Source organism: Castor canadensis, chromosome 7, assembly GCF_047511655.1.
Source record: "Castor canadensis chromosome 7, mCasCan1.hap1v2, whole genome shotgun sequence".
NCBI classification, from domain to species: Eukaryota; Metazoa; Chordata; class Mammalia; order Rodentia; family Castoridae; genus Castor; species Castor canadensis.
In genome coordinates this window covers 147,083,616-147,107,316 of record NC_133392.1, presented here as the reverse complement: position 1 = coordinate 147,107,316, position 23,701 = coordinate 147,083,616, and the positions used below count along the sequence as shown (strand labels likewise).

Sequence of the window (23,701 nt, the reverse complement as noted above, 5' to 3'; positions counted from 1 at the left end):
GACAGATAGGTCAGGCCTAGGAAGTAGCAGAAGGGCTGGCAAGTGAGGGGTGTGTGTCCTTGGCAGAGAGAACTCCACATCCCAGGGACTCGGGTTACCAGAAATGGTAAATCTCCCTGCTGCCCGTCACCTCTGACCAGGAATGTCTGTTGCCTGAGGGAACATCTTGTCCACCTGCCCTAGACAGCCTAGGAACACTGCCCCAGCCTTGGAGCCTCGGGTTGGCTTCTGGGTCTCCCAGCTAAGGTTGAGCCTCACTCCTGGGCAATGAGTCCTACTGTAGCTGACCAATCCCAGGAGAGGAGGAGAAAGCTGGAAGGGATGCCCCCAAAAGACTGACAGTCACCCTTAAATCTGATTTATCCAGCCCTGTCATATCTGGGTTCTGAGCCCTCAGTCAGGGAGAAGGCTCTGATCTTGTTAACCCAACATGGGGAAATACAGAGTGAAGTCTGGGATCAGGCTAACCAGGTCAGCAACCTGGCTCTGCCACTAGCCAGGTGGGTGGCACTAGACAAGTCACTGCGGCACCTCTCAACCCTCGTCTGATAGAGGTGACAAGAGCCCCTGGTGGGGGACCCTATGAAACTCTTGGCATGGAGCTCTGTCACTAAACACAAGGCCAGGTACATAGGCAGGCCCCAGAGAACAGTGGGACTGGGTATAGGGCAGCATTAGGAAGAGGGGGACAACCAGAAGCTGTGATGGGAGTGGGTGCCATGGGCCACAAGTTTCAGCCCTCAAGGGGCTGGCCCGCTAGCTGCAGCCAGATGGGCCGTAAACTAACACTCCAACATGTACGTGTATGTCAAATGGCGAGAGTCAAAGACAAACTCAGCAGGCTGAGGGGACAGGGAGTGGCTGGGTGGAGGCTCGCTGCACAGGCCATCAAGGAATGAAGGGACAGGGAGTGAGTCAGGTATGTGTAAGGAAGAACACTTGGTCAAGGGAACAGCAGCATAACAGCCCTGAGGCAGGAAGAGTCTCAGAGTGTCCTGGAACAGCCAGGAGGTCAGTTATCTAAGGGTCACAAATGCCCTGAGAGCTCAGTACCATCCTCCCTCTTCCCGGATGAGGAAGGAAAGGCTCAGAGGTGACTGCCCAAGGTCAAGTCACCTCTGCCCAAGGGCCAAGTGTGCAGGGACCACTGCCCTCAGGGCTCCCGAGGGAAGGGACAGAATGGGGAAAGAGCACACAAGTCAGAGTCCTGATTCTTCTTCCTCAGCCAGCCCAGGCTGGGCCTCAAGGTCCTTCCTCCCTGCTTATGGTCCAATGATGCCTGGTCCATCTGCTCTGGCCCATGAGGAAGGAGAGCCAAAAGAAGGGGCAAGTGACTATGGTGCTGGGTGGTGACCTTGAGCTTTTCTGGCATCTTAGCTCCTCCCCAGCAGGTGTCCAGGTGCAGACCCTACCCACCTAAACCACACAGGACGGCCGCCTGCCTGGCCCCCAAGAGTTTGTGCCTTACCTATGCCTGCCTGGACGTTGTCCCCACTCAGCACCCAGCCACAACCAAGGCATCTGGACTGGACTGTTCCCCCAGGTGGCAGGCATGTTCCTCAGCCCCAGGACCCCACTCAAGACCAGCTCCTCATACTCCTGAGCCAGCGGAGGCCCACGAGCTACCTTTATTACCAGGGTGCCAGAGCAGGCCGGCCCTCATGGGCACCAAGCCAGCCTGAGGCCCAGCCAAGTGCAAACAGCGTGCTTGGCACCCAGACCCAAGGCGTGTTGTAGCGGGCAGGCTGCCCGCTACCCTGCTACCCCGTCACAACAAGCCATCATCTCTACCCTGCCGAGGGGCCCCGGCAGCCGGCACCTCTGCGGGGAGCTGGGGACTGGGATGCAGAGGAGGTCCCCCTCCCCCACACTGGGCACAGGGAGTGGGAATCTCAGAGCCTGGATATGGAGTGTCCCGATGCCAGCAGCTGGACAGGGAGACAAAGTAGAGCCAGGGTGAGGGAGCCAGTGGGAAATTCAGGGGGCTGGACGGAGCCAAGTCACAGATTTTACAACACTAAGGCAAGGGATGACATAGGTAAGGGGTAATTCAGGGACTTCACTCCAGCTGCTGTGAAGAAAGCAGGAATGGCCTGAACAGTGAGCGGGCAAGCCGTGGTGGCTCCAAGTGATACAGTAATAATGACCCTGGCAGCTCCTAGCAGAGGGTACACAGCCCTTTCCTGTCCACACCAGTGCTGACCGGCAGGGCCTTCTGCAGGGGTGAGAAGGTCCTGCATCTGCACTGTCCACAGGGGCCAGAGCCACTTGTGCCTACTGAGGGCTTGCCATGAAGCCAGTGTGACCGAGAAACCCAAGTTTTACTTTAAAATCTTTAACTTTATTTCATTAAACTTCTTTTTTTTTGGCAGTACTGGGACTTGAACTCAGGACTTCATACTTGTCAGATAGGTGCTCTACCATTTAAGCCATGCCCTGAAGCCCCAAATCTTCTAAACAGCCAAACGTGACTAGCAGCTCCCACACCGGGCAGTGCCAATGGTACCATCACCAATCCCCGAGTGAAGTCTTTCTCCTGAGTGGAGAAAGACCCAGGCTGCCTTTCTCCATTTACCAAGGAGACCAAGGCTTGCCCCAGGCCACACAGCCAGCCTAAGGGGAAGCCGCACAGGCACATGGAGGGGGCCTGGCCCCTGGCTGCACTCCCCCCAGTGTTATTGTCAGCACTGGAAGAGATTAGTGGAAATCCTACATGTACAGGCGATAAGGCTGCCTCATTAATCAAGACTTCAAGTCTCTGCTTTTGGCCTGAATTCTGTCAGCTACACCGGTTATCACACACAGACCAGGCGTTCTGACGGGCCATTTATAAGGAGCTTTGATTTTCTGACATGAAGAAAGGGCAGAATCATGACGGAATATCCCAGCTGGCTGAGGAGCACGTCTTTGCCAACACTGAGACTCTTCATGGCAAGAACGCTGGGCTAGGTGTTCTCTTCGCCATCACCCCACACCCCACTAGGGTCCCAGAACTGGATGACACCCTCTCTTGGAACACTGGGCCCGCTTATCTGCCTCGAGGCCTCATGCATGCTGTGCCCTCCTTGTGGAATGAGTTGCTGCGCCTCTCACTCAGCTGGCCCTCATTGACCAAGGCCCAGCTAGGTTACCACCATGGCTCTGAGACCCAAGGCACCTTTCTCTTTCTTACTTCATTTCTACCTCAGAGCACTGGCGATTCAGTCCTAATGATCGCCACTTGAGTCACTCTCCTGGAACCAAATCTTGAGGACAAACATCAGGTTGGGTTTCCATTGTTGTTGCTGTTGGGTATTTTTTTAATTGTAGTACTGGGAAGTCAACTCAGGGTTCATGCAAGCTAGGTGAGCGCTCTACCACTGAGCTATATCCCAGCCTCCCAGACCCCAGGTTGGTGTGTGCGTATGTGTGTGTGTATTTCCCAAATATTTACTAAATTGGACTAATTATAACATTGGCTTACAAGTTCAAGAATCCAATGTCCATGGCTCTTCCCCGATTTCCCATGACCCATTCCCTACTCCGATCTCAATTTGTGCATCTGTAAATGGGGACAGTAAGAGAACCCACCTTCTTGGGAGGTTATTGGTATTTTCTACAGTTGTTTAATAAACACCACAAGTCAAATACTGAACAAATATTAAGCTACCTTCTCAACAACCTCATGAGATAGGTGTTATTATTGTTATCATTATATCATCTTCGTTTTATAGAAGATGAAAGAATTAGATAAAAGAGCAGGTCAGTTAAGTGTTCCATGTGTGGCACAAGCTAAGTGCTAAACGTATTGTAGTCAGTTTGTGTGGGTTTTCTGTATAATGAGGGGTCTACAGAGCTGGGAAGATTCAGGACACTTCCCCAGGGCTTGGCCCTCAGTGATGCTCCTCAAAGATCTGCTGCCACTTGGACCCTCGCCCAGAACCAGAACGAAGCCCGGGGCTGGCCCTCTCTGACCCCTTCCCTGCTGGGCACCTTCTCCTTCTCGTGGCAGGGTGCTGGCTGCACCACAGGCCACATCAGCAGGGAGCCCCTTTCCTGCCCTGTCTCTGGAGGACAGGAAGTATGGGGTGACTCTGGGGACACAACCTCTGTCCAGTCCCAGAGGCAGCTGACACCCTGACTCTCCAGTCCTACCAGGGTTTTTGTTTTCCCCTCCTTCAAAGCCCAGCCAAGACCCAGGCAGGAGGGGAAGAGTGTGAACTCTGCTGTCCCTGTGCCGTCAGACATCTTTTGGGCCGTGGTTTCCAGAAGTGTCAGATGAGGACAACAGTAATCCCTACATCACCAGGGTGGCTGTCTTTTTCTTTTGGTGGTCCTGGGGACTGAACTCAGCTCCCGGCACCCTACACCACTTGAGCAAGGCCCCAGGTCCTTTTGCTTTTAGTTTGTTTTACAAATAGGGTCTTATGCTTTTGCCTGGACAGCCTGGAACCAACATTCTCCTACCTCTATCTCCTGCATAGGTGGGATTACAGGCATAAGGTAGTTTGGTTTTTTGGGGCGTTTTTTTTTTTTGGTACTGGAGTTTGAACTCAGGGCCTACACCTCGAGTCACTCCACCAGCCCTTTTTTGTGATAGGTGTTTTCGAGATAGGGTCTCAAGAACTATTTGCCCAGGCTGGCCTTGAACTGCGATCCTCCTGATCTCCTCAGTCAATAGGATTACAGGCGTGAGCCACCGGCGCCCGGCCAGCAGTCTTCAAAATGAAACGAGACTGTGCTTGAATCTGCACTTCTCTACTTTAATTTGCACACTACTCACCTAGGATCTTGTTAACATACGATTTGGATTTAGTGGGACTGGGCAGGCCTGAGATTCTGCACTGGCGCATGGTCATCCTCAGAGGCATAGTGACATAAAGGCCACACGAGGCACACAGTAGACTCTCCATAAAAGCTAGCTATGCCTTTCCTTATTGTAGTTTCACCAGAAGAAACCTTTCTAAGATAACAGAACTGTCTATGAGCTCAGAAGACTAGAAAGAGGCAGAAGCTGGATTCAAGGTCAACTTGGCCCATTCATCCGTCCCATGCTCACACCACCCCAGCCCCACCCACCTGGAGCAGCAGGCACAAGTGTGGAGCTGGGGACATAGGGCCCTGCCCCCCAACTCGGCTCCTTGCTAGGCCAGCCAAAAAGAAGCCCTGGGACATTGCCTCCACCCTCCAGTAGTGGCTCCAAGCGCCTGTCCGCCAGCACCTTATAAAGCAGCCTAGGCTGCTCTTCTCCCAAGTGCACTGAATTTTATATGGAGAGACCAGCCTGGCCTCTCCACACAGCCTCCAGCCTCGCAGGCAGGCCTGCCGACCACTTCACACATTCCTTCTGCAGCAACATTACCTAATTTAACCATCCCCTGCTCTCCAAGGCTCTCAAAATAGCAGTGGCCAGGATGGGAAAATGCCCTAATGCCATCAGAATAAACAGTCCTCCCTCCTTCCCCACTGATGGCCTGTACCAGCCCCAGGACCCAGCCTGAGAGGAGCCAGACTGGGAGGAACCCAGGCTGGGAGGGCTGAGGGGGGGCCTGGGGTGACTAGGAGACCCCTCCCTCCCATCCCAGGGCTCTTCTCCATGTGCCCTTTACACACATATCCCTGGGTGTCCCTATTTCCCCCTCCTTCCCCAACCCCTCCAGCTCATTCCCGGGGGCCACTGTTGCCCTGGTTACCCAAGACTAGGATTCAACTTTCACTTTCTCCAGAGAGCAAAGTCTGTAACAGTAATGGAATAATTGCTGTCATCCCCCTACCCTGTATTAATTATGGGTTAAATTCTTCCCCAACCTTGGCTTGCTTGCACCTGCAGACCAGGGATAGCATTCCCTTCTCTGAGATAAGGAAGCAGGTGCTCAGGAAGGTGAAATGACTTGCCCAAGGTCACACAACCCAGACCAGCAGAGCTGCAGTCAGAAGCCAAGGCCTGCAGCCTCAAAAGCCCTACCCATCACACTCCCTTCCACTTGGGGCCTCTTAGCAGGAGTGAGCCTGGCAGTGTCAGGGGCTTCGTGCTGGAAGGGACTTGCCTGGCACTCGTGAATCACAAGGGCCTAGGATTACCTCAGAGTTACATTTCACCTTGAGTCTGTGTGTCTTAAGTCAGTCCCCAGACCTCCAGAAACACAAGCTGCTGTGACACTGAGCCACTGTCCCCAGCCCAGGTGTCCCAGAGCAAGGCTGCCACATGAAAGCAGGGAACACCCAAGCCACTGACATACCGTAGGAGCAACCTGTGGTTAAAAGCTGGGAGGGCTCTCTACTGGCCGGAGTAATCATTAACCAGGGCAGGAGCAGGGTGGGGAGACAGCAGGAGCCCCAGGCCAGCAGCAGCTCTCCACAGCCAGCACCTCTCTACCTGGGCCATCCCAGGCCACTCTGCAGCCACGCAGCTGGGCTGGTGAGGCCTGGGGCACTGGACCACTTGGCCAACTCAGGCTGTCCAGGAAGGCTCCTGGCGCCACTGGCACAGGTAGGTCTGTTTAGCCTTCCTGCCTTGCTCTCCTCTCTCACCTTTGTGAAGATCTTACAGAGAGGAGTTAGGCCAGGAGAACAGTCCTGAGTCTTGAGGCCTTTCTAAGAAGAGAACTGCAAACCAAAACCAAGGTCCCTGGGTTTCCCTAGGACAATGTACCAGAGGCAGTATTGAAGGGGAACAAGAAAATCACAAAGGTATAGTGGCTGTTATTTATGAAATGCCTATTCTGGCTGTCGGCAATTTATATGATCTCTAATCTTCACCAAAACATGGCAGAGTAGGTGTTACCATTCCTGACAGATGAGGCTCAGAGAGGTTAACCCATAGCCCCAAAGTCACACAGCACTAAGTGTTCGAGCTAGGATATGACTCAGGGCTGGTCCTGCCTCCCATGACACTGTCCCAAAGTGCCACCTGCAGGATTAAGTGGAGCAGAATGAGGGGACCAGGCTAAGAGCCATGCAGAGGGGCCTCTGGGCTCTTCTCTGGGCTGTGTGATGCCCTTTGCTACCCAGAGTCGTGGTTTTCCAAAACTAAAAGTGTCCTGGGCTCCGACACTCAGTGGTGAGAAAGCTGGGGAGGAGCAAAAGAGGGGTGTGCTGTTAGAGAGGGTACTCCCAAGCACAGGTGGTTCCAGCCAGAGCAAGAGGTACACCTCCAGGAGCCTGCAGGGATAGAGAGGGGCGGGGCACCTGAAGACAGTGGGCGGCGCCTCCTGAACCGCAGCCCTCCCACCTAGAGAATTCCCTTGGACTGCTCAGGTGAAACCGAGGTGAGGCCCGGGCAGGCTGCACGCTTTGATCTTATCAAACATTCCTGCCCCAGCTTCCCTGTCCCTTCTCCCCCAACCGCCAGGGAGGTGGGACACCTGCCACTTAACCCTTTCCTCCCATTTCCTCACTCAATTCCAGGTTGAGCTGACCTCAGCCTCTCCCATCCCCCCAGCAGAAAGAGAAAGAAGAGAGGAGGGAAGGTGGGAAGAAGGTGGGAGCTGCAGGCCTCCTGCCTCAGTGCCACTGAACCAAGCTGAGCTCTGGGGCCACTACCAGTCCTTCAAAATGGGCTCAGTATATAAATAGCCCCCACTATTCTTCACCTCCTGAGCTCATCTGAGACTCTGCTCCCCTCCACTGCCAAGCCCAGGCCCCCTCCTCCCAGCAGCTCATTGCCAGGAAGAGTCCGGCAGCAACTAGAGGAACAACAGGGAACTGAGATCCAGTCCCAGGACCCAGAAACCTCTCCAGATCTTGGAGCCTGAGTCTCCTGGGAATGCAGCCTCCTCCTTCTCTGCATCCCTCCCCATCGGGCTGGGCGCTCCTTCAGCTCACATGGGGCCTAGCGCAGAGCTGGCCCTCCATGAATGTTTGCAGAATGAATGAATGAATGAATGAATGAATGGTTCCCTTTTGCACCCGGGAAAGATTAAGCTCTGAGAAGCTAATGACTAGTGGCTTCCAGTCCCGTGCTTGCCCGCCAAAGAGGCGCTGACCTTGCCTGTGGCTGTTCACTCAGCACCAAGGACCCATGGGGCATAGAGGTGAGCCTACATGGACAGATCGCTGTAGGAGTGATACATGGAGGACAGACAGGCTTCTAGGAGGGCTCAGTCCCTCACCTGTTTCAGGGCTGGCTTGCAGGCTGGCACCATCCTGGAAGGAGGATATGGCACTGGTAACAGGGTGGGCTCCTCAAGGGGGCTACCCCAGGCCCCCAAGAATAAACCACCACCGATTCCTGGGGGAAGCTCAAAGTCCCTTTCCTCCATTGTGGCTGGTGGCAGAGAGTGAGAGCCCATTTTGTGAGCAGGAAAATCGAGGCCCAGGGAAGATGGCTGGGAGTTGGGTGGTGACTGAGCAGAGGCCAGGCCTGGACCTCCTCACCTCCTGGTCTGGCCAGGTACAGGATGGGGAGCTGGAGTGCATGTCAACTCGGCTATCTTGGGACTTCCTCTCATTCTTTCCCTAGCTTTAACGACTCCAGCAGCAGACGAGGGCCTTCCTGCTCTTGCACACCCCACAACAATGTGACTATGTGAATTCGGGGACAGGGGGAGAAGCCCTGCCCAACGATGCTTCCTTCTCTGCCAGCACATCCTCCCTCATCATAAGCCTGCCTCCTCCATGAAGCCCATCCAGATCACTCTGGCCAAGCCCACCTCATCCTTCACTGAGAACCATGCTGTACTTAGTGCTGGTGAGTCCCACCTCCCCAGAAAGGTCTGCGTCTTCTACAGGACAGGGACCTTCAACTCCTTCTAGGAAGAATGAATGCTGGCCTCAACACCCATCTTTCCCCGCACCCGACTATGGAAGTTTGGCCAGGTGGCTGCTCTGAGCTGTTTCTCCTGTGGGAAATGGGGTTCAATTCCAACTACATGGGAGAGTTGACAATGCAGATAAAACAATTAGCACAACACCAGCTCCACGAAGCCCTCGTGGATTGTCCTCTCTGGACTCACTGGGGGAAAGAATGACAATGCTGAATAAACGAACGGGCGGATGGGTAGCTGGATGGATTCTTGGGTCTCCCATCGCACAGGGCTGTTCTAATAACAGTTTGGGACATGCACATAGACTCTCCTCCAAGCCGAGCCGTGTGCTTTCATGTCTTGTGTATCACCCAAGCCATGACTACTAAGTGCGGCCCAGGCTGGCTTTGAGCAGACCTGAGTGGTGCAAAGACTTACGAGCTCCTGACAGAACGAAATTTGCAGACCCAACAGGGAGCTGAGACCTGCCTGAGAAGCATCCAGGTTTGGGGGTGGTGGGGGCTCATTCCCAGGGAGAGCCAAATCCTTCTCCCTGGGGAACATTATCACTATGTTGAGATGGAAGCCTAGGAACAACAGGTACCCAAGACTGCCCATGTGGCAGATAGGTAGCTTACTGGGACCCACTGCCAAGGCCAGTAAAGATCCACCTCCTCCACGCTGCCTTCCCAGATTGCTCTCTCTCTAGACCTACCAGGCTGGACCTGCTGGAGAAAGAATAACTTTGGACTTGAACAACCTGGGCTCTGCTCCTGGGTGCAACACGTACTAGAGGGAAGATGGTACGCCATTCTCTCACTCAATTTCCCCCGTGCAAAACAGAGACTATAATGCCAACCTCCAAAAACTGGCGGGAGGGTTACACGAGACGATGGCCAGAAGGAACAGCCTTGGGCCAGGCTGGCTCAAGAGGGCAGCAGTTTTAATCAGAAGGTGTGGGCACCACTCAGCAGACCCTACTCAGCAAAGACTTACGAGCTCCTGACAGAACAAAATCTGCAGACCCAACAGGGAGCAAATGGGGTCCCTGGGGCGGAGACCCTCTCAGTCCCCAGGACAGAGAAGGGAACTCTAGGCCTCTGTTCCTCTGGCCCCAGGGTCAAAGAAGACAAAAGGCAGGAGAGAGAGAAGAGCGGTGAAAGTCACAGAGGCCACTGGGGCCAGGACTGATGAGGCCAGAACCTCAGTCCATCCAGTCCAGCAAGGGATCCAAGAAGAGGCATGATCCCAGCTCCCAACTATTTGAAAACTGGAACCGCCAAGCAGGGAGAGGGATGAGTCAGCGTGGAGGGGAGTGAGGGTGAGAGCTGGCTCCTTGGGGGAGCGCCACAGGCAGGCAGGGAAGGGAGAGGTGGGGGCAGGGACCTGGAGGTGGGCTGGGAAGGGGCCAGAGGCAGCTGGGAATTCCCAGCCCCACCCCAGGAGAAGCATCTGTGGGGTCACCCAAGGCCACCTCCGAAGTCCTCCAGCCCCTCCTGGCTGTCTCCCCTTCCCCACCAACTGGGACTGGAGGGAAAGATGCCAAGGGTTAGAAAATGAGCCACCTGGATGTGACCCAGGCTGGTGGGCAGGGGCGTGTTCCTACACAATCTCTGTAGCCCAAAGTGCAGGGTGGGGTGGGGTGGGGTGAGACCGCCTGGGTCTTGTCTATCCCTCTTTCCCTGTTTCTCTGAGAGCCAGCAGGGATCAAATTCTGAGCTGTGCAGTGCACCACCCCTGACAAAAAAGGACAGGCTACAGGCTTGCCCAAGTCTCCGTAATCCCTAAGCAAGGTTCCCCCTCCTGCAGTATGGACATGAGGGAGACTGGTGCTGGGACAGATCCCAGGACACCCCCTCAAATGCTCCCTTTGAGATGCACAAGCATCCTTTCTGCACCTATGGGAGCCACTTGGCCACCCCTCCTGTTGCTCAGAGCCCACAACTGCACACATCTGGGAAGGAGATGATGCGTCCACAGGCTCCAGCCTTTCCCAGGCCACACCCTTGGGTGTGCCCCCTCCTTCTCCCACTCCAGGAAGGAGCAATCAGGGTAGAAGGGTGGACTCTGTCCTGCAGCTGCGGCCTCGGTGGGGGAAGGAGGACAGTGACAGATCAGACACAGTTATATCCAGGGCTCTAAGCCTGCAGAAGAGAGGCAGAGGGAGTGGGGCTGTTTACAAGACCGTTCCATTCATTCAACAAGCCCAGAGCAGGGCCCCGGTCCATAGCAAAGCTGTATCATGCCTGGCACTGGGAACCCTATGTCAAGTACCTGCTGGCCTTGCCCTCAGCAGGAAGGGACTACAGAACACCTGCCATATTCCAGGGGTACCACCTGATTGTCTCATGACCACCAAGAAACAGGCCTTGTGACACCTCCTTTACAATGGATCTAAGGCTCAGAAAGGTAAAGCTACTTGCTCAAGATCACACAGCTAGTCAGGAATTCAAGGGAGGTTCCTCTGAATCCCCCTTTACCCTCCACCACAGCACCCAGGAGAAGGGGCTCCAGGCCCAATGAGGGCAAGGGAAAGATGGTAGACTGGGCATTCTGGTTGGTCCCACATCCTCTGGGCTGTAGCAGTGCATGGCCGCTGAAAAGGCAGCTCCCCTGAGTCCAGGGCCAGAGCAAGCTTCTTCCCAACCCTCCATTAACTTACTCAGCAGACCAGTGTTCTGCTCTCTGCCTCAGGCTAGGTGAATGACTATGAATAAAAGCAAAGTCCCGTCTTCAAGGAGCTTCCCATTGAATGAACAAATATGTAAGCCAGGGGCTCCTCTGTAGGGCTCTAAGGAATTGGAACCTGTCCAATGGGGACACCCTGCCAATGCCCACCACGTAACCCCTAGTTAACACAGAGGCCCCCGCCTGAGGTGGCTGGAGAAGGCCAGGGACCCACTGCCCTGGCATGTGAGTCAGTCCCTCCCACTCTGCCCCACGCTGCCCCTCCACCACCTGCCACTCTCCATCTTCTTCCCGTGCTGTGCCCCCCTGTCTCCCCCGGGGAATTGTCCCACCAGTCTGTGGCAACTCAAGTTTTCTGGATGCTCCAGCCTGAAATTGTGGATACCTCTCAGGCTCCTCTCCTGTTGTCCCACCCCACTCCCAATCCGCTAGCCAGTTCTGTCGGCCTTGCCTTCAAAATCCACACAGGATTTTAATACTTTTTCCCACCCTACCGCCTGGTATAAACTCCAGTTGTCGCTGGCCTGGATTATGGAGTTGTTGCCTTGGCCCTTGACCCTCCACTCAGCAAGCAGAGCAGTCCTGTTAAAGGCCCTTCCAGTATGTCTCACCTCTCTTGAAGTGAATCCCAGGTCTTTCCCACAGCCCAGGCTGAGCAGAAACCCCTGCTAACCTCTGCTTGCATCTCACCACACTCTCCCTCACCTGAGCTGTCCAGCCACACCAGCTTTTTGCTGTTCCACAAACAGGTTCACACTGGCTGTTCCCTCTGCCAGGAATGCCCTTCCCTGGGTATCTGCAGGGCGCCCACCCTCACTTCCTTTAGTTCTCCTTCTGTCTGTTCAAATGTTATCAGGACTTTTCCTGACACCTCAGCCCCACCCCACCCCTCCATCCTCTTCCCTGCTGTATTTTCTTTTCTGAGCAATTATTGCTACTGGCATATTTTACTTATTGTCTGTCTTCCTGTGCTGGCGATAGCACAAATTACACGAGGAGAGGGAAGTTGATTTTTTTGTTCTCTGCTGTAACCTCAACTTCTAGAATAGGGTCAGGTTCATCAAAGATGTTCTGTAAGTATGTGTCAAATGAATTTTAAGTGTAACACACACCTTCCAGGGACTTTAGTTTACAGAATATCTAACTGCATGTATCATTGGTTCATTCATTCATTCATTCATTCAACGCACATTGGGAGCTTTTGTGTGCCAGATGTCCCTAATATCCATAGCAAGAGGGCCCTCCTCCATGATCCAGGGAAAGGGCTCTAGTAAGGAGCTAGGAGCTGGTCCTAAGGACATCTTGGGTGCCACAGATGCCTCCAGGATGCTATGAGGTCCCACAGCCCTGGCCCAGGCAGGTATCATGGGAAGGCGGGGAGCAGGATTCTGGTGGCAGCTGAGACTTGAAGGCCCACATTCCCAGGCCTCAAAGAGCCACCTTGTTCTCAGGGCTTTCATGACAGAACCCCCAGCCTAGCCACCCCCGGCAGCCACAAGCCACTCCCCTCTCAAGGCCGCTATTGACACAGCAGACGCCACCAGGCTGGGTAGTGAGGCTGGCGGCTCCCCATGGAGCGAGTTCCACACATACTTCTGAGTTGCAGTCAGCCAGCTCTGGGCGCTGGGCGGTTGGCCCCAGCCGGGCCCTAAGAGCATGAGGGGGTGGCAGGGACACAGAGGCCAAGGTCTGTGCTGGGGCAGCATTCCAGCAGGACTCAGACCCTCAGTTCAGCTCCCTGCTCCTGCAGGAGCAGGAGTGAGAGGGGCAGAACCAGTGGGCTCAGCAGACCCTTAGGACACTACTGGGAAGCTGGGTTCCAATCCTCCCCCCTTTCCTACAGCCTGACCCTCACAGCTGGGTCTGGACTGGGAAGAGGGCATCGGGCCAGGGCTAGAAGCCTGGCCCTCACTTCCCAAGTTCTGAGGGTCCAGAACCCACAGGTCTAGCCTCCAAGTTGCCTCTGATTCATCACCCAGATCTTTCCACATCCTCAGCAGTCCTCCCCCCCCACACAGCCTCTCACCCCCAGGTCAGGCAGCCTGAGGCCTCTGCAGACCCACCCTCCACCTCAAACCCCCAGGGAGCAACTTGAGAGGCAGCAAGAGCTTGCCTCAGGGGGACCAGGCCACATTTACCAGACAGCAGTGGGCAAGAGCAGAGACTCCTCACATCCTCCACACCCAGCCTACTGAGGCCTGAAAGCCCTGGATTCATCCCAGGGAATACATGATGAGGAAATGAATTAACAAACCTGCAAAAGGCCATCCCAGAGTCCAGTTCAGGCATCTTTAGGAGGCCCGTGGACACCGAGGCTGCTTGCCTGAGCTAACCCCTATGCTGCCTGGGGCCAGAGTTCTTATGCTATCACCTGCCGGCTGTGGGCAGAGGGAGGCAGACGTAGCTAGAGCGGGTCAGGAGAGCTTCAGGTGCCCAAATCCCTGGGCAAATTCCTGAACCCTTCTTCACCTCTACTTTCTCTGCTGAGAGATGGGGGTGGGGGAAAACCCCACTTAGAAACTACAGCTACAAACAGGTCTACTGAGTGCAGGAGGCGAAGCTCAAGTGGTAGTGCACCTGCCTAGCAAGCACAAAGCCCTAAGTTCAAACCCAAGTACTGCATTAAAAAATAAAATGAAATGATTTAAATATATATATATATACACATATATGTGTGTATATATGTATATTTACTGAGCACTTACTACCTGTTAGGTGCTAAAGATGCAACAGTGAACAAAGATGGATAAGATCCTGCTTGCCTGGAGCTTAAACTCAGCAGAGTACAGGTAAACAAATGGACAAATAAATACGAGTCTAATAGTAACTAGAAAAATATATAGTAGTAGGGCTGGGGGTGTAGTTCAGTGGTACAGCACGGATTAGGGTCTTGCCAGCACCACACACACACACACACACACACAAAAAGAATGGGGGACCTGCAGAAAAGGAAGCAGGAAGCAGAGGCTCGTGGATTCGAGGACAAGTGTTTCAGACACAAGGAACAGCAAGCACAAAGGCCCTGAGGTGGGAGTGTGTTTGGCACGGTCAAGAAACAAAGACTGGCGTAGTTGTGGAGTGCAGGAGAGGGCAGCCAGGGGAGGGGGGGAAGGGGGATGGGGGGGTAGGTTTCTTTCCCAGGGCCTTGTGGGCTGTATGAAGTCAGGGGCTTGGAATGGATGCTCAGCGCTATGGGAGGATGGTGAGCTGGGAGTGCTGTGAGGGTTCACTAAGAAATACAGCACCCCCAGACAGTGGTACTGGTAAATGTGAACCACCTGTCCAGGCACCCCAAGAGCTGCCTCCCCACCACTGTGCTCACACATCCTACGAGCCCTAAACCTGGTCACCTTCTGCCACCTTTTTTTAAAACTGTCTCCCAGGTAGGGCCTCAGGCCCACAGATCCTGACTTGTCTGTGCTCAGCCTAAGAACAGGCCCAGGCCAAGCCAGGTGGGGCCAGGACAACTCCTCAGATGTTGGGAGCTCAGCCTAAGAGATGAGGGCGCAGTGACACCTCCGCTCCTTGCCTCACTCTGTGATAGACCTACAGCCCTCCCTCCCTCCTGAATCCCTGGGGCATTTTAAACCACCCCATCCCATCTCTGCAGCAGGGTCTGGAGCAAGGCAGGCGGAGGCTGCATGGGGGAACAGGGCAGCCAGCTATGTAGAGGGAAAGGCTGAGGTCCTGCCAGGAAGGGGAGGCTCCCCTTGCAAGGAAATCTAGCTGAGGCAGGAAGCAGGTATCTCAGAAACTTCCCTCCTCAGCCTGGAAAGCACCGTCATCCCCTCCATGGCCCCCTCAAGACTTCTGCCCCCTCCAGGGCTGGCCCTAGGAAAGGAAGGGCCAAAGCCCCAGCAGAAAGAAAAGGGTCAGCAGGCCAGGACAGGCCCTGAGTCACCCAGGCCCAGCCCCCTTCCCCAGCAAATCTCCCCACCCCTCAGCACCAAAATTACTCCCACACATAATCACAGACCACTGTTCCTGCCGTCCTGCCTCCTGCCCCTAGTGAGGCTTGGGCTCTCTAACTCCCAGTTTACCCTATGTCCTACCCTCCCCCACTAGCTCCTGCCTCATGGAAGTGAACTGAAGGGCAGAAGAAATCAAGGGCAGTAGACAAGGAGGAGTCCAAGGCCTGCTGGGACATCTGGCTAGGAACCCCACCTCATTTAAGACTCAGCAAATTTTCTATCCCCATTTCACAGATGTGAAAGCTCAGGCTCAGAGAGGATCTTGCTGCAGATGATACAGCTAGAAAATGGCAGAGCTGGGATTCAAAGTTGGGTCTGTAAGACTCCCAAGGTCAAGTTCTTTCCAGTCCCCCACCATCAGCCTGGGTGGGACAGTGGTTACTGCAAAGGCCACTAGCCTGTGAATCCCAGGAAGGAAAAACAGAAGGGCTAGTCCTGGCTCACTCATACAACTCCATCCCCAACCACATGCCGGTGCACACAGTAGGTGCTTGGCAGATATTTGCCCAATGAATGAACCCCTGGACTCCTGGTAACTGTCATGGAATGTCGCTCAATGAAAATCTGTTGAATGAACAAATGAATGAGATGATCAGCGGGAACAGGGGGAATTTCTGTGGAATTCCTCAGGCCCACAGAAAACAGCTCCACTCACCACTACTGCCATTGTGCCCCTGCACAGAGAAGCCCCTCATCAGGGGGCAGAGCTGGGGGAAGTCCAGGAAAGACTGCTGGGCTAGGAAGACATCTCAGGTCTAGGTCAGTGCCTTGGATAAGTAAAAGTGAGTGTTAGGAGCTGCAGGTTCAGGTAGACTGGGCAGCAAGTGCAGGATCCTGCTAGATGTGATGGGGTGAGAGGCCAGACAGAAGATCAAGAGGTGCTGGGTAGGTGAGGCAGGCATGGTGAGGGGTCAGTTCTGGAGAGGGGGCAGCGGGGTTGGGGGAGTGTTAACAAGTGACTCAGGAGGGCAGAGGTGAGAGAGAGCCAGCAAGGCAAGGACAGAGAATCAGTCACTGGGTAAATACTGGCTGGGTTGGAAAAGTCACTCTTGGCTCTGAGAACAGGGGGGCAGGGATGAGGACTGCCTAGAAGCACGTTGGGGAGAGGGTGGGAGGCTCTGTGGCTCACCCAGATGTGCCCCACCCTCCCCTGCCACCAGCTGCCTGCCCACCGACCCCACCCAGCCCTCTTCCAGGTCACTCAGGTCCTCAGGGCCTGTCCTGCCAAATGCCTTCTAGGCCCTGGGATTCCTGACCCAGGATTCTCTTCTTCCTGCTATGGGCCCATCAGAGCTCAGAGCTCAAAGCAGGGGGCTGGGCCACAGAGGCAGGCTGTCCCCAGACCTGGGAAGAGGAAGGCTAGGCAGTTTCAGGTCCATCTACAGGGTGCTCACCACCAACAGGCCCTGTAATGGGGACTCATTCCATTCAAGCCACCAACCAGCCTGGAGCTTCACATTTTGACTGCTCCTAACCCACGTGGAGTTCCAGAGAGGTTAACTAGCTCACTCCAGGCCACAGACACTCAGCGGTGGGCAGGGGTTGATTCAACTCCTGGGTTGTATGACTCCAGGGTCCGGTATTCCACAGCAGCCTCAGTTTTGTTCAAGTTTTTACTTGTACTTCCCCGATTACAAACTCCCCAAAGGGATGGCCAGCGTGGTAAAAAGTTCCAGCAAGGACTGACAGGGTCCCCCATTACCACTGAGTGCCCCTTCTGCCAAGTTGGCGCGGAATGGGGTACCATCGCCCTGCCAAGTTCTCACCCTGCTGGAAGTTTCTCTGTCTGGTCCCCAGGAATGGCAGGCCAGGCCATGCCCAGGGCGACTCTAGAGAGCCTCAGCAACGTGGCCGGGTGACCCACGCAACTCCACGAGGGTCGGCCCCGCTCAGGCCCCACGCAGGATCCCCGGGCGTCCCCTGGGGCAGCCCCCATGCCTCATTGTGGCGCTGGCCTGTGCCAGCCTGGGGTCCTCGGCGGGCGCTGCCGTTCCCGGCCAGAGTCCCAGCGCGCAGCTTCCAGCAGCCCTGCCAAGTTGGCGGGCGTCCCCGGCCCCCCGCCCCGCACACTCACCGCGAGCAGCCGTCCGTGCAGCAGCAGCGCCAGCAGCAGCGCTCCCGCCGTCCACCGCCCCATGGCCCGGCCTCGCTCGGCGCCGCCTGCAGCCGCCCGCTCGCTGTCCTGTGGAGTCCTCGGGACAGCGCGGCCCGCTCCCCGCGCCCCCGCCCCTCCCGCGTCCGCCCCGCCTCCGGGCCGCCCGCCCCGCCCCCGCGGCCCTCGGTCCCCGACGCCAGGCCCCGCCCCCGCGGCGCTAGGCCCCGCCCCCCAGACCTCGGGCTGGGCTCGCCCAAGCGGGCGGTGCTGCCGACTGGGCCTTTGTTTGGGCCCCCAGCCCCCTCCGCGCCCGCCGCGGCCTGGAGTGCGGATGGAACCGCTTCGGGTCCTCTGCGCGAGCAGGATCTCGCGCACCCACGCGGTCCTCCCATTTCCACTCTGACACCACTCTGCACACTCCCCACCCCACACGCGGGCAGCTTTCAAGGACCCCGCAGGATCTGGGTCCCATGCTCACACGCACGCTGCTTTCACACCTGTGCCACGGGCTCACACCAACTGTAACTCCCAAGGACACTTTCACACTTAGCTTTCTTTATATAATTAGTTGCGTGTTCTATTGTGTTCCTGTTTCAACTTTGTTTCTCAGTCAATACAATTTCTTAGGTTCGATGAAAATCAAGTTTGTTTTTGTGGTGCTAGGGATCCAACCCAAAGGACTCAAGTGAGTTGCATCCCCAGCCCTCACTCTCATCCCTTACCCAGGAGCACTTTCGCACGCAGTTACACGTGCACACTTGCAAACTTCCAATCCTTCACGACCTTCACACACAGTCAGCTTCACAGTTTTACATGGACTCACGTATGGGCATCCCAACAAGCCACAAAGTATATAGGACATGTTTTCACACACAGATTCTTCACACACTCATATTTCACATGAAGGCTTCATCCTTTCTCACACGCTTACCAGCCTGTATATTTTACATTTTCCACTTGAGTCACTCATAAACCAGATTTGATTCACAGTAAGTTACAACCCTGGAGCCAGAGATGCACCAGCAACCTCCCTCCCACCCCAACTCCCCCACATCTACCCCACCTCCCCCACCCTGCCCCAGGCGCAGACAGACTCTGCCAAAGTATCACAGATGCTCCAGCAGTAAATCACAGCCAGTGATCCACCTCTGACACAGTCCACAGGCTGCCACACCAGGCTGGGGGCCTCTCTGCTGCCTGCACTCAGGTCCCCTCTTCTGCCTGAAAATTTCCAGGCAGCCCAGGCCAATGGGTAGAGAGAAAACCTTTGTGTGATTTTGTGTGTGTGTGTGTGTGTGTGTGTGTTTAAGGGAAACCTTTTGAGTAATGATGAAGGGAGGAGAATAAAAACCCAAGTTTCCATTGTTTCCTGTGAGTTGCTAAGTTCCAGAGACTCCTGTTGGGGTTGGCAGGCAGGAGTGAGGTGGGCTGTGGACAGAAGGAAATGCCCAGCTCATTGGGCAGCACCACACCTGGCTCCGGAAGTCATGTTCCTTGTGATAGGGATTGAGCAAACACTGACATCCTGACCCTCATCCCCACAGATGCCCCATCACCAAAGATCAGGTTCTCCTCACCAACTCAAGCTGTGAGGAGCAGAAATTATGTCCAGAGTGGTTCAGCCAACTCCTTGGCCCCAACCCAGACTTCAGGCACAAGCCCGAATAAGGTCTGTTTCTGCTCCAGGCAGAGAGATGGGGCGGACAGAGAAGGCCTGGCCAATCTTGGCCATTGTGGTCCCTAATCTGTTGGAAGGGATGAAGTAGCACATAGTCTCTGTCCTCATGTTGTTCTCAGTCTGATGGACAGTCATGCCTCCACCCTCTGACTGTGCAACCCTGAACAAATCATTCAACCTCTACACCTCAGTGTCCTCCTGTAAAAAATGAGGACACTGCTGGCTTCCACAGTGCTGTTATGAACGTTAATATGAATTAAATTTGGGGGACTTGGTCACAGCTCAAGTGGTAGAGTGCTTAAGGCCCTGAGTTCATCCTTGAGTACTGAAAAAAAAAAAAATTAAAGAAGTTTCAGGCACATGATAAGCACTAAATGGGCCCTAGCCATTTTCTTGCTGCTATTTCTTTCTTTCTTTTTTGGATTTTATGAGACAGGTTCTTACTATATAGCCCAGGCTGGCTTTAAACTCATGATCCTCCTGCCTCAGCCTCCTGAGTGCTAGAATTACAGGCGTGCACCACCACACTCAGCTTCTTATTAGCACTTCTAGGTGCATGGCCAATCTGATGAGAGAAAAACAAGTCCAGGAAGCTCCAATCCCGATAACCAGGCAGCCTCTGCCCCCTGTGTGTTGCTCTCTGTCTGATAGTGAGCTCCCACCCCAGGATCTCCAGCCTGATAGGGGTGTATATCCAGCATCCAGGCACTGCTCAGGAACTCCCTGTCTGATGAGGAAGGCTTCAAAACTCTGACTTCAGAGTTGGCAGGTGGCCAGCCTGGTGGCAGGATTTTTCCAAGGCCTTGCCTGTGTGTGGAGGGTCAGCATCCATGACAAATCCCATTTCGTGAGCTGCCTCTGTGTCTGTTCCCTACCTCGGGCCCTTTAAGTCCCAGAGACTTGGCTTCTTACACGACTTGCTCATGAGCACAGGGGAGAGAGGAACAAGCAACCCTTTGTAGATGTTTGGTCAAGACTAACCCAGGGCTCTCAGTCTTGCTTCCTAAAAGAGCTTGAGGAAAGAGATGGGGAAAGCTGGCTGGGGCCTGGAAGGAGCCTGGCTGACACAGAGAGCAGGAAAAAGTGGCTTGTCATACAGAGAAGCCCCACCCACCTGGGGACTGGTGATCCACCTATTTATTTCTATTTCCTCTCCTTCCCATTAAGGGACTTGACTGGCTCAGTTGTATTTTGCAGTCCTCAGTATCTTTGTTAAATGCTCTCAAGTTGCCCGTCTGTCTCCTCATGGCTTAAAAGAGGAGCAGAGCAGAGCCCTATGGGTTTTTCTGAGCCTCAAAGTCACCCATAATTGCATTGCACATGCTCATGGTTCAGGTGCTTCTCACAGTCTTTGGGACAGAAACCACTCAAGTTTCTCACGAGGTTCCTTGGGTAAGGAGGGACCACAAGAGTTTGGAGAGGCAGGAAGAGCCAAATAACCTGGCTTCTGAGAAACAAGAGGGAGGGGTGGTTAGAACCACCAGTCAGAGTTTATAACTCACCTGTGACTCCAAAATTAACAGGACCAAGCTTCTTCTGGCTTCCATTCTCATTTCAAATGTTTTCTCTGCCTCAGAACTTCTCACTTATCATACTAACATTCTTTTGTTCATTTATTCATTCATTCATTCAGGACCGCAGTGGATAGTTGAACAGATTGTTCGCTGAACAAGGGTGTGTTACCAAGTGGGGTAAACAGGGCCTGGAAGCAGAATCTGTTGATAATATGAGCAGGGGCACTGTATGGGCCGCTATAGCCCTACATTTTTTCAATAACGAAGTTACATGGTTCCTATGCACAAGGGTTTCCATATCTGTGTGGGAAAACATGCTGATGGAATAAGGATCCATCCTCAGTTTTGGTGTGGAACCAGAAATTAAGGTGAAAGGGAGCTGAGATGGAGAGATAGGGCTGGAGAAGAGGAGGGAGGGTGTCCTAGGAAGGCAGTGAAGGTTCCCATGAGCAGGACGGAGCCACAGGCCTGGTGAGGTCTGGTCCTGCCAGCTCTCCAGGGTCCCTTCCCCAACATGGCCTTTCACATTGCTTCCTTCTCCCCCCCGCCAGCCCCCACCGTGCTTTTCCCACCTGACATGCACCATCCTACTCCTTTCCTTTAGGATTCAGCTCAAACATGGTGTCCCCAGAGAAACCTTCAATGGCCTCACATTCTTGTTTACTGGGCTTTCCCGCAACCCCTTCCCCCCATTCACATTGTTTTCTGAACTGGGATTTGAACTTGGGGCCTTATATTTGCTAGGCAGGTGCTCTACCACTGAGTCATGCCCCAGCCATTTTTACATTCATTATTTTTCAAATAGGGTCTCCTATTTATACCTGGTCCAGAAAAACCACAATCCTCCTATCCACACTTCTCACTGGGATCAGAGATGGGTACCACCACACCTAGCTTTATTGGTGAGATGAGGTATCCCTAACTTTTAGCCCAGGCTGGCCTCAAACCACCATCCTCCCAATCTCTGCCTCCCAAGTAGATAGGATTACAGGCATGAGCCACCTCACTCACCTCTTTGTGTTTTTGGAAGGCAGCTATGCTCACCACTATACCACCAATGCCGCACAGCCCAGCGCTTTGTGTTTTTGAAGATGACTTACTATTAGGAGGCCTCATGAAGGCAGAGAGTTTGCCCTTTTTAAAAAAAATTTTTATTTTTTTTATTTATTTGCAGTACTGGGGCTTGAACTTACTCCACCATCCCTATTTTTGTGAAGGGTTTTTTTGAGATAGGGTTTATGAACTATTTGCCCTGGCTGGCTTCAAACCATGACCCTCCTGATTTCTGTCTCTTGAGTAGCTAGGATTATAGGAATGAGCCACTGGTGCCCGGCCAGAAAGTTTGCCCATTTGTTCCTGTTTTGCTTTCAATTATATTCCCTGTAAAAATCCCAAGGCCCGGCACAGAATTGGCACATTGATCATTTTTACTTGGTTTAAAAAAAAAGTTGCTTCAAGTCTGACATGAGCCATCACTGTTCTTCTGGTTTGTTCTTGAGGCAAATTTACTGGTGGGCCAACACCAGATCTCATTTAATCGTTGCCACAGTTCTAGATAGTGGACAAGCATATATATATTTATTTATTTATTTATTTATTTATTTATTTATTACTTCTTCCAGATGACGAGACTAAGGCCCAGAGGGTAGAGTAGTTTTGCTGAGGTCAAACGCTCAGTGAGAGGTGGATCCAGGATTCAGGTTCACATCTGTCTGATTCCAGAACCCACATTCTCAACCTCACGTGATGCTCCCTCCCACCCCCCACAGCTTTCAGCAATGCCCAAGCAGAGGTGCCACCTCCCAGCTCAGGCAGGAGTGTGAAAATGGCCTTGAACTTGGCACCTCTGTTCCTCCTGATGTCTTCTCACCAACAGTTGCTTTCTGGCTGAGCTTCCCATTGAGTCCCAAGCCCTGGTCAGTGTCCCCACACTGTACCCCGTGGCTCTCCTGTCTTCTGAGATACAACTTGGAAAAGGAGTCCTCTGGGCAGGGAAGGTTGGGAACTCTGCACTCTTTCCCACGTGTTGACCGTCCCATGGGACACCACACAGGAAGGCATCTGAGCAGACCCCATTTGTTTTCTCAGAAAAACCTTTGAAACATCTCTCAGGACTCATGTTTCTCATGACATGCTTTGCAAGTGCTGCCCCAGAGCCCCTACGCCCACGCCCTTCCAGCCAGATGGGAATACTTGTGGCCCCCGCCCACCCCTTCACATTCCTGCCCATGAGCCCCGGCTTCAGCTAAGACCACCTCTGGATGAGGGCTTGGGATTGGAGCTCTACAAATGAAGACATTTCTCGGTGTACATCTAGGCATTTTATCTCACTGTAGACATATCAGTGAATCTGTAGGATTTCCTGTCTCACTTTTCTCACCTAACGTTTTCATAAACGCAGTTCTATGTGTCAATAAAGACCAGGGCCACTTAAGAATGGCTCTGTGGCTGGGTGCCAGTACCCAGACTGTTTACCAGTCTGAGATAAGGAGTCTGCCCCAGAGTGTAAATCAACCGTGTCACTGGTTAGCCCAGCTGACATTTTTCTCCTAGCAATCCTAGCTCCATATTGGAAGCACCACATAGATTTATGCTCTAGTGTGAGCTCTTTATTGCAGTTGGTAACTGTTAGCAATTTGTGGACCAGTGACTTTGGGTAGCACTAACATTGCTTTAGCACGTGGTACTTCTAACAATATTTGGTATTATGTCATATCAACATCCCAACCCTCATTAACCCTCTCCTGTTCTTAGATATTTGGGCTGTCTCCAGGTCTTTGTGGGAACAGTTCTGTGTAGATCTGTGTGTTTACTTTTGTAGCTCCCTCTGTTTTTAAGGACCACAAATCTGCGGCCAGGAAGGTGGAGAGTCCTCTGCCGGGACTCAAGTGGCAGAGAGGTCTCCTCCTACAAGCCTCTTGACCCCTGGCCCCTTTTTCCTTCCTCAGCCTGCACTGCCCTTCCTACTGGACAGATTTTCCGTCTCTTTCATGATTTTCTTTACGAGCTATGAGCTTTCTGCACTGTTCCCA

At 53.7% G+C, this 23,701-nt stretch overlaps 1 protein-coding gene across 1 annotated transcript in view; it reads right to left on the bottom strand.

Annotated features, from left to right (window-relative positions):
* Hspg2 (heparan sulfate proteoglycan 2) overlaps nt 1-18,310 on the bottom strand; it is a 99,187-nt gene extending 80,877 nt beyond the window's left edge. Inside the window, exons 1-2 of the mRNA XM_074079620.1 lie at nt 18,301-18,310; nt 17,457-17,917 (exon numbers count right to left, since the gene is read on the bottom strand). Coding sequence (XP_073935721.1) covers nt 17,457-17,917; nt 18,301-18,310 — 471 coding nt within the window. The remainder of the gene's footprint in view (nt 1-17,456; nt 17,918-18,300) is intronic.
* Nucleotides 18,311-23,701: the final 5,391 nt, after the last annotated feature.